The sequence below is a fragment of the Triturus cristatus genome, chromosome 10 (assembly GCF_964204655.1).
Source record: "Triturus cristatus chromosome 10, aTriCri1.1, whole genome shotgun sequence".
NCBI classification, from domain to species: Eukaryota; Metazoa; Chordata; class Amphibia; order Caudata; family Salamandridae; genus Triturus; species Triturus cristatus.
Genome location: NC_140593.1, coordinates 515,350,452 through 515,361,578, shown reverse-complemented (window position 1 = coordinate 515,361,578; position 11,127 = coordinate 515,350,452). Strand labels below are relative to the sequence as shown.

At 48.9% G+C, this 11,127-nt stretch overlaps 1 protein-coding gene across 1 annotated transcript; it reads right to left on the bottom strand.

The window, feature by feature from the left end:
• Positions 1-907: 907 nt before the first annotated feature.
• LOC146789670 (syncytin-A-like) lies at positions 908-1,858 on the bottom strand. Its single transcript, XM_085631166.1, has one exon. It carries the CDS (start codon positions 1,856-1,858, stop codon positions 908-910), a length of 951 nt encoding a protein of 316 aa, XP_085487292.1.
• Between the last annotated feature and the right edge of the window lie 9,269 nt (positions 1,859-11,127).

The following is an 11,127-nucleotide window of genomic DNA, read 5'->3' as shown; positions in this document are numbered from 1 at the left end:
CCCCTTGACAGTCATTAAACCAGCCGACAAGGGTGGGGGAATAGTGCTGTGGGATAGTGAACAATACGATGCAGAGATCCTACGACAATTGGATAATAGGGATCATTATCGCCCCATCACAGAGAACCCCACGGCCAGATTGAAAGCCCAAATACTACATCTGACTACTGAAGCGATGGACCAGGGATATATCTGCAAAAAAGAGTATGAGTATCTGAACTTTACCGATCAAAAGATCCCCAACATATATGTATTGCCGAAAATACATAAAAATAGTGTGGAATCTGAAATAAATGCAAGAAATGAATCCGCACAAACAGTTCTCAGTCAAGGGTGAAACAAGAGCGTTTATTGGTAAAACCAACAACAGGATAACGTGCAGCACGGGGGTACCAGCCTAGATACTGAGTGCCCACTGAGGTGACGTGCTTGACAGGTTTTATAGGCCCAAACCACAAAGGATGTAGCATCATACTATACGTTGCACAAATTAAGCATAGTTCGCCTGACCAATTAGCGAGGCCCTAAATGGTTGCATACCATTTAAGGACCGAGAAGTACTGTTGCTGGCTGCGTGACCCAAATCTGCTTCTGGGACTTTCCACTATAATGCAAGATATCAGTCTGGTGCTTTTCCAGTTAATGATTGCAACACAATAGAGATGTCCAAAGACATGGTTGAGAAATGTGATATGCGAGTGTACGTGCTGAAGCGAGCATCTTGTCCTGCCACGTATTTGTTTATGAGCAAGCCTTGCGTTACTGAAGCTATTTCTTTGTAGAAAGAAAAATGCTAGTGCGCAGAGTTTGCCATGCTAACTTAACAGGGCCTACAAATTTGCTGCATTTGGTATCACCACAGAACGTGGCTTCTACATTGCCCCATCTGATACCAAATCACCATCCCCTATGCTATTACCCCCAGCTCCTCTCCTTCTTCATCTGTTCCTGTGTCATACTTTGAGTCGGGTCTATGTTGTGCACGCCACTTGCTGTGGTGTCCATGATGCGCAAAACGGGACACCAAGGCAGTGCAGCATGTTGGGCAAACGTGGCACATTACACACAGGGTAATTAGTGCTGCTATTATAACTATGCCTACTTCCAGTATCCATGAGCCCCAGCCTGCGAGCCACACCATCACCTTTTCCCACATGCTCCCGGTGTGTATGCCGTGTGCCTCATCTCTAATGTCTATGATGTGGTGTATAGCATCATCAATATTGTGGCTGTTGTCAGGTATATATGAACAGCATTTTTGTTGGAGGACGTGGCAGACGCCACCCTCTTTTGCCAGAATGATGTCTAATGCAACTCTATTCTGCATCACTACGGCCCTCATGGCTGTGAGTTCTTCCGTAATGTTTCCCATTCCTACAGCCGTGCTTTCAGCTAAATCCTCAATCATGCATGCTAGCTGATGTATTCTTTCAGTGGTGTAGATAAGCCCTGCCGGGGGAACCAGTGCCCCTACGGCTGACATTACGTGGTCCAACCATTCTGGTGTTCTTCTGACCCTCTTGGGCAATGCACCTTGGAGTGCGATCTGGCCTATGTCGGAGAAATGGGTCATCCTTGGTATGATGGAGGCGAGATAGCAGCTACCGTACCATCCTGGTGGTAGATAGAAGTAAGCCCACTGGCCACACACGAAGAACAACCCTTTGTACCCCACTAAACCTGGTGATAAACCCTCTTTCTTATTCCTTATTCTTGACAGCCGTGTTGTGTGCGTGCAGTTACTCCTGCCCACAAATATTTGTCCCGCCGCCTCCTCTTCTGTGCCCATTGCTTCTATTCCCTTAATTTTGTTTATCCTATCTTCGCAGTCTAGCAGACCCTTGCTCCCTTGTGCCATTTCTACTATCGTGCATCCGAATGCGATGCAGTCTTTCCATGCGTCTTTCTGCAGTAGTGTTTGTATTGTGCAGCTCTTTCCCTCCGGGGGCAATTTGGGTCGTCTTGTTATCTGCATTACTTTGTTGTTTAGAATACATGAAGGGGCATGTCGTAGCTGTTCTATCTGGAACCGTGGTACCTTCATTTTTTCCCTCCTTCATGACCCCCAGGTTGTTCCACCCTATCCTTCTCTTCCACCCTTCCGTTTTTTCAACCTCCTCTATTGTTGCTAACATTTCTGTGTCCCTTGTGGTGTGTGTTATCTTCGTGCAGGGCCCTTTCTTTCCCTCAGGTGCTTTCCTACCCTGCTTTGTTGTCTTTCTGCTGTTTGGTGGTGGGGCAACTGACACTGACATATTGTGTTGTTTGAGGAGCAGATCTCGCATTAGAATGCACCCCATATATTTGGAAACTGGTAACACATTGTAGCTCATCCCGCTTTCTGTGTTAGTTGGTAAGTGCGTACAGACGTAACATCCTGATATATTCATTATGTGTACGTACATTTTCACCATTTCCACATATTGGTTTCCATTGTACTCATCCCACAGTACCCCGTCCCCTTCATCTTTATTGCCACCCTTGCCGAGAATCATGTCATTTTCAAACTCAAACAGTTCGACATCCCTAGTCACATTGTCGCCCCCCTCCTCTCCTTGCCTGCCGTTAAGGAACGGTATTTCAAGTTCATTTGCAAATATTATTATTAATGCAGTCACTATTATTGCGGGTACTGGTGTTAATACCGCTACTAGCACTGAAGGCCATATCCTTTCGTTTTTCTTTCTTTTCTGCATTGCTGCTCTGTCTCCCGTCAGTTCAGATACAGTCTTTGGTGATGCTCAATCTGATGTTTCTGATTTCCTCAGTTATGCAGTCCAAGATATCAAGGCGTGTGTTGGCAATGTCTTGCGTTGTGGCTTGTAGCCCAAAGGTGGGGAATGAAATGTCCTGCAGAATCAGATCCCTCAGCCCACTCAACAGGGGAGGGTTTGGCACAGTTAGTTCTAGCACACCAACGCCTAGTCCAGGACACAACAACCCGATGTGAATTGTTAATCGTGACTCTTCAACTCCTACTTTTACAGACCGAAGCCGTCCCGACCTGTTTGTTGTCATTGATCGCGGCTTGCGTCTGTTGTAGGCCTCTGCATACGGTTCAGTTCTGGAGCACCACCTTCGATTCTAACTAGCGGGCGCTGCACCTCCTAAGTTTTCATTGGTGCAGGCACCAGTCAACCATTAGAAGAAAACGTTGATGCCTGGATGTGGTACTGTCAGAGGTTACTAGCACATGACAGTAGGCACTCCCTTGAAATGCAGCTTCTTTCTGGTATCTTCTGTTGTCCGTTGGAGGCCTGGCCTGCCCCGAGCAGGTGTCTGCCTCTTATCTTCCGTTGTCTTTGTCTTGCGTCGTTGATCGGAGGTTGTACCTGCGAGGTGCCTCAGATGCCGCAGATGGTGCGGGCGGCGCTTTCTTCTCGTTGTCTGGTCCGTCCGCCTTCTTGGTGTGGGAGCTGTGGATCCAAGACGTCAGGCCTTTGCACTTCACTGCTGTTGCTGTGCTGAGGATGATCTGGTGTGGGCCTTTCCACCTTGGCTGGAGGCAGTGCCGTCGGGTGTGGGCCTTTATCCAGATCCAGTCGCCAGGCTGCAGGTCATGCGGCTGCGGTGTTATTGCCTCTGGAAGAGCCTGCAGTACCTGACGGTGAAGATAACGTAAAGTCTCAGTTAGTTTCTTGCAATAACATAAAAGTAAATCATCTGTGACTGCTAGTGGGGCTGTTGACATGTGGCCTGCAATGTTCATGGGACGGCCAAACAGTATCTCATGGGGGCTGAGCTTCGTTACTCTGTCCGGTGTGCTTCTCATTGCCAGCAGAGCTAGTGGTAATGCATCCACCCATGAAAGTTCAGTTGATGCACATATTTTCCCAATTTTATTTTTCAACACCCCATTCTTCCTTTCCACTGCGCCCGCAGCAGGGGGGTGATAGGCGCAGTGTAATTTTTGTTTTACCCCAAGTCCTTTGCATATTCCCCCTATGACATGGGAGATGAATGCTGGCCCATTGTCGGAGCTCAAAAGGGCAGGTATTCCAAAGCGTGGGATTAATTCTTGGAGGAGGCATTTAGCAACCGTATGTGCATCACAGTTCTTTGTCGGGTATGCTTCTGTCCATTTACTGAACATGCATACGATCACTAACACGTATTTGTACTTGTGGGTGGGGGGCATTTCAATGAAGTCCATTTGGAGGCTTTCAAATGGTCCGTGGGGAGGGGGGAAATGACCAGGTGCAGTTTGCGTGCCCTTCCCAGTATTGTACTGTGCGCAAATAGTGCACTGTCTGCAAAGTCTCTCTGCTGTCTGGCGGAATTTGCAGTTGTACCAACATTGGGCAAATAGTCTAATCATGCCGTCCCTGCCAATGTGTGTGGGACCGTGAAAGAGGCGTGCCATGGAGGGGAGCATTGATGAAGGTAGGCATATTTTCCCATTGGGCCCTGTCCACAGTCCCTCCCTGTTTTGCACACACCCACCCTTTGCCCACTCATCTTTTTCTTCTTTCTCTACTCTGCTCTGAATATGTATGGGGTCAAAATGTAAAGTATCATTTGTGGCCTCTGTGTTGTTGCTTGGGCTTGTCATTTGTAGCATGGCTAGTTGACAGCCGGTCAGTGCTATTCTTCGTGCTTCCCCATCAATGAATGCGTTCCCCTTTGACACATAGTCTTTTGCTGAAGTATGTGCCGCGCATTTTATGACAGCCACCTTTGAAGGTAGTAGCAGGGCGTGGAGGAGGTCGCTTATCAATTGTGCATGTTGTATTTGTTGGCCTGCTGATGTGAGGAATCCCCTCATTGACCAGAGCTGGCCAAAGTCATGGACCACCCCGAAGGCATATTGGCTGTCGGTGTATATGTTTGCTCTTATTCCCTTGGCCAATGTGCATGCCCTCGTGAGTGCCACGAGTTCGGCTGCCTGTGCGCTTTTAGCTTTTACTAGTCGACCACCCTCCAGCAGTTTATGGGCTGTGCCTACGGCATAGGAGGCCTGCAATATTCCCTGACCGTCCCTAAGACATGACCCATCTACAAACAGGTCCCTTTGTGCATCGGGAAGTGGCGTGTCCCGTAGGTCTGGGCGCACCTTGGTATGTCTATCAATTGCTAAGGTGCAATCATGAAAGGCATCATCTGATTGTAGGTCGTCCAGCTCATGCTCTGTTGGCAAAAGGCATGCTGGATTCAAAGTGGTACATCTCCTGATCATTATGTGTGGTGCTAATAGAATTAGTTCATACCTAGTGAGACGTGCATTTGTTAGGTGCTGGGTCTTTGTGGACGTCAGTAGGGTGTCTACTGCATGGGGAACGTGCAACATCATGGTGTGTGCCAGCACTATGTTCTCTGACTGTTCTACTGCTAGTGCTGCTGCCGCCACCGCTCGGAGGCAAGGCGGGAGGGCAGAAGCCACGGGGTCTAATGTGGCTGAGTAGTATGCCACTGGGCGGTAGTAAGGTCCATGCTTCTGACTCAGTACCCCCAGTGAGCATCCTCCCTTTTCGTGACAAAACAGGTGGAAATCTTTGCTGTAGTCTGGGAGCCCTAACGCTGGTGCCCCACTCAGTTCGCTCTTTAGCTTGTTAAATGCTGTCTCACAATCCGGGGGCCAAGGTACTGTGTCTGGGACCTCTTTGTGTGTCAGTGCTTGCAATGGTTTCGCGATGAGGGAGAAATTTGGGATCCAGTGGCGGCAATATCCTGCCACTCCCAAAAATGCCCTAACATCCTTTTGTGTACGTGGTCGGGGAAAATGAGTAATTGCTGAGATCCTGTCCGGTAATAGTTTCCTTGTCCCTTCCGATAGTTCATGGCCTAGATACTTCACAGCGGTGAGGCAGAACTGTAATTTCTTCGGGGAAACCTTGTATCCTTTCATCGCTAGATGGCGTAGGACAGCGATGGTGTCCTGTATGCAAGCCTCTCTTGAAGGGGAAGCCAGTAGCAAGTCATCTATGTACTGGACAAGAGTTGAGCCGCCTCCTAGCACTAGGGTGTCTAGATCTGTCTTCAGGGCATTTGTGAAGATAGAGGGGGATTCTGTAAAACCTTGTGGAAGGCGAGACCATGTGTATCGTTTGGACCTATAACAGAACGAGAAATATGGCTGGCTGTTAGGGTGCAGTGGAATGGTGAAGAAGGCTGAACTCAAATCCAGTACTTTGAAGTGTGTTGCTGTCACTGGGATATTAGACAATATTGTTGCTGGGTTTGGAACCACTGGGAAGGAGGGAACCACTATCTTGTTCAATTCTCTCAAATCTTGTGTAAAACGGTATACAGGGGCTCCACCTGGGCCCTTGGATGCTTTCTTTACGGGGAGTATGGGCGTGTTGCACGGGCTAGAGCGTATTTCTCTAATTATTCCCTGCCTTAGGAGGTCCTTGATCACTGGTGCTATGCCCTCCTCCCCTTCCTTTGATATTTTTTACTGTGGTACTCTCGGGAGGGGTGCTCCAGGCTTCAAGGTGACCTGCACTGGGGGGTAATTTAGCACTTGCCCCACGTCATTTGCGCTGGTGGCCCAAACCTGGGGTGGCACACTGTCCCGCAATTCTGGTGGGATGACGAAGTCAGTGCAGGTCATGAAGGCCTGCAACATTAGGCCGTGTGGTCTACTCTCCAGGAATACCCCCGTTGGTGAGCAGTGTATGGTGCATTGCATTTTACAAAGTAAATCCCTCCCTAGTAAGTTTACTGGGCAGAATCTGCTGAGGATGAACTGGTGGTTGACAGTTATTGTGCCCACCAGTAGCTGTAATGGTTGTGTTAGGAATTCATCTATTGGTTGTCCTGACATTCCGACTGCAGTAATCTTTGTTCCCGAAAGTGGTGCCTCCGGCATCACTGATGCCATTAGCATTGATCTTTGCGCTCCTGTATCTATCAGGAAGGTCACAGTCTTGCCCTGGACCGTCCCTTGTATGTATGGACCTGATTGGTCCACTGCTATTACTGGAGCAATCATGCAGTCTTTCACTTTCGGGCACCCCTAAAATAAATTCTGTGGTGGCGGTGGGAAAGAATTGTCTTGCTGTCCCCACCCATCCCTCCCGGCCCAGTCCTGTGGTGGTGGGGGCATATCTATCGACTGGTATCCCTGTTGTTCATTGTTCCTATAGTCTGTGTGCGGGGCGTTGTGCTGGTATTGTTGTTCATTTTGTCTCCTATTCTGCCTTGGCCGTTCTTCTTGGTATTTCTTTTTTAGTAGGGGGCAATCTGCTTTCCAGTGGCTCGGGTCCTTGCAGTTGAAGCAAGCTGTACCTGGGGGTGGTAGGGAGGTGGATCTGTTATTCTGTTGCCTACCTATGCCCCTACCCCTACCCTTGCCCCTTTCTCTTCCTGGCCTGTTTGAGTAGAATCTTTCCTGCGCCACCATTAGTCTTACTTTTTCCTTTTTTATCTTTTCTGCCTCCATGGACTGTTCGTTTAACTGGTAGTCAGAGCAGTATCGTGCTGCTGCTAGCACCTTTTCTACCGGCTCTTGCTGCCAGCAAACAAAAGAAGTTTGTAGGTGTGTTTTAATGGGTGGCCTCAGACCTTGGACAAAAGTGGTGACGAAAGCTGGCATTGCTTCCCCCATTGGGTTTTTCAACCCACTATTCTGCTGATAGACCTGTAGCAAGCGGTCATAATACGCGTTCACGCTCTCATCCTTGTCTTGCTTGGTGTGTGTGATCTTGTTCCAGTCCACCTTGTCTTCTGGTATTTTGCCTTGTAAATATTTTACTACTTCTTTATACTTGTCATTTACTTCACCTCCTGGTGCCCCTCCCTTCCCTCTTGCTGGTTCCCCCGTGGGCCAGTCCACATGCTTTTTACAGTCCTCCCACAGGTCCTTTGGAACTATTATATTGAACAGGACATCAAAATCTCGCCATAAGAGTCCTCCCAAGCCCGCCATCCTATCTAGTTCGGTGTACCATTTCCTTGGTTCGTCTCTAAGCTTCGGGAAGTCCTTGGTAAAACACATAATATCTTGTCTGGACCAGGGGACATGGACATACGCTAATTCGTCCTGTGAGCCACCGGGTATTTCCCTGAGGGGCATCACCAGTGTGTGTGTAGCAGCTGTGGATTGCGCTGGGGTCTCTATCTGAGGGGAGAGGGACTGTGCTACTTCTAATACGGCAAACGTCTGTATCAGCTGTTTACACTGTTGCAGCTTGTGCACTGCATACTGTAGTTTGTCTTTCAGTTCGTCCTCTGTATATGTCTGCAAGTCTGAGTCCGTGAAACCGAACTGTGCCGTGTCCCACTCATATTGTGGAGGTAGTTGGGGGACTATTCCTGTAGTACCTGTGTATGCTGCCTTTCCCTTCTGTATGTATAGGTTGTGAACGTGTGCGCCTTTGTCCAGTAATTGAGCGCGCGCTAGTGACAGTACTTCTGTTAGATATTGTCTGTTATACTGTGGTATGAGGGCAGCTACCGTTAGTTTGTCCTCCACCAGTTTCTGTAATAAGTCCTGACATTTCTTTGTGTCTGATTTCAGTACTCTTCTATGTGTGTGTGGTGAGTGTATGTCTCCTAGACTGTGACGTCTGCCCGAGGGTACGGCCTGCTGTGCCTGTGAAGGGCCTTCGGCCGCCTGTTCGAGCAATTTTATGTCATGCTTTGTTTGTAATATGTAGGTGCACACGTCCCACACCAGGGCCTGCCACCTGGGTAGGGGTCTAGCGTAGTCTCCTGATTCGTCCTCAAATTGTTGCTGCCATTTATGGTCTATCAGTTTCGGTTGTGTTATGCCTTCCCTTGTACATTGAGACAGCAACTGTTTTTTCTGTTTACTGTATTTTCTGGCTGCGAGAACTGCTTCCGTCCTCATCAGCTGCAAAACCGCAATGTTTTGGACGGCGTCCAAGTGTATTTTGGTAACTTCCTCATTGATAAGCTTATGCGTTAAGTCTATGGCGCCTGCCTGCTGCTCCTTTGATAGCTCAGGAGGTTCGTCTGTGGGAGTTGAGTGTGATGCTGACGTTGGTCGCATCCGCCCCAACAATAAGTCTTCTAGTATTGTGTCTTCTTCCCCCTGACCTTCTTTTGCTGTTTGATTATCCGTTGCTAATGGTATACATGGGTATACCCCTACAATATCTAATTGTGTCTTCCTCCAATCCTCCTTTATTTTTGTTTTGCTTATTTCATTCAACACCCTATTTTTCACTTCTATCAGTTCTTTGTGAACCTTGGACTTTACGTCATTTGTCGCACGTCTGTCACGTACTACGAGGTCCCAGCTATGGTAGCATTCCCATTCCACTGGGCGTATCTTTTTGCCCTTAAGTTTCAACATTTGCCTCAAATATAGTAATTTTTTTATGTCGTACGTTCCGTGGCGTGGGAATTGTAAGTCTTGTCTCCTAGCAGTCAGGTCATGCCATTTGTGTACATATAGTATAGAGTGAAGTCCTTGGCTTAGGGCCACATGGTACGCCGGGGAATCTTTCGGTGGTGCTGGCTGGGCGGTATCCAGTTTACTTTTTCCTAGTGATGTCCCCATGGTGCAAGGTCAGTGTGGAATGCGTCAAGTGTAGACGTTAAACAGGGACAAAGCAGACACACCAGACAGATGGGTGGGGGCTTCGCGCTGGACACAGAACAAGTGCCCCCAAAATTTTATTAACGCACATAAACATACACTGTGCAGCCACTCTCCAGCTGGTGAGATAGCAAGGGAGCCATTCGTCAGGCAGCCGGGCAGAACATTCACTTCAAGTTCACCCAAGCCAGCACGAGTAAGGAAGAAAAATAGTTCTGGGTGCTTATTACTGGCGTCCCATGAACGAAGGGGAAGATGACAGAAAGTGTTTAGGAAGAAAGTTCTGGGTGCTTGTTACTGGCGTCCCATGAACGAAGGGGAAGGTGACAGAAAGTGTTGAGGAAGAAAGATAGTAATTCCGCCTCCTTGCAATCTTCCGTTATCCCATAAGCTGGCGGAAGGGGCGGCTAGGCGGAATTGGAGTCCTCCAGGCAATGTGCTAGATAGTGCAAGTGGTGAACTCTACATGCAACGCAGGCAAACATAAAAACAAACGCGCCGCGCTGTGGAAGATGTGGTGTGCTGAGTATATGTGTACGTAATTTACATTAAGCCCAGAGGAGTAATTTGGTGTTCTATGTTATATGTTGGGCGTTGGCGTACCGGACTGATGATATGGGGCAGTCAGAAATATTAGCAGCATCAAGGTGTCAGTTATGTCAGCGTCGTTATACCCAAAGGAGGAATTATCTCTGACAGGGACCAGCGGTGGTCTCGAACCCTAAAGAGAGCGTTATAATATATATGACAGATCTATGTAGTCTACAGCAGCCTGCAAATTGACCTAAAACAACCCATGGGGCAGCACCCACAAATATAAACAACATCAAAAGATATTAAGGACAACAAACAGGTCATGCGATACTCCCCCCCCTCTGTGCCCAGGGAATCCCCTAGGCACAGCTGGAGACCGCCTCAGGTGTCCAGAAAGGGGCAGCACCGCACTGGGTACCCGGGTCCAGGGGTGCTGGGGCTGGTCAATGGGACTTATACCGGAGTACCGGGACCTTGGGGACAGGCGCCAAAGAGAGAAACCGTTGCAACCACAAGAGGGGCAGTACCTGGACCGCAGCCTCCACGATATCGTACCTGTACCAACAGGAAGCGCGCTGTCAGGGGCGCAAAACCGCCATCACCTGAACCTGGGGAGCCAACTGTCACAACTCTAAAACGAGTGACTACCTGCTACCACCCAAAACCTGGGGAGCTTAACTGCTACAACTCTAAAACGAGGAGCTACCCGCTACCACCCAAACTGGAGTATGTAACTCCCAAAGAAGACTTACCGGCGTCTGTTGAGTCTGGCAAAGCGTACCGACCTCTGTTGCAGTCAAAGGAAAAAATCCTTGGTCGTCCACCACCCCCATCGGCCGAAGACTCTCTGCCAGCAAGACAGGGGATGCAGTAGGTTGCCCTCCGTGATGCACCGCAAGGCAGGAGCTGCTGGGCACCGGGGAGTCACCGCGGGCTGGGAACTTGCAGAAGGGTGCTGTCACCGGCCAGGTGGGGAGGGTGTCCGGACCAGAAACTGTGTCAGAGGGCAAAGATGCACATGTAAAGTATTCTGGCAGAGGGCAGCAGCAGTGTCAGAGATCAAAACCACGCCCGGCATGAGAAGA

Coding starts and splice junctions, on each gene's coding strand:
- LOC146789670 (XM_085631166.1), bottom strand. CDS start 1,858: ATGGCACAAGGGAGCAAGGGTCTGCTAGACTGCGAAGATAGGATAAAC.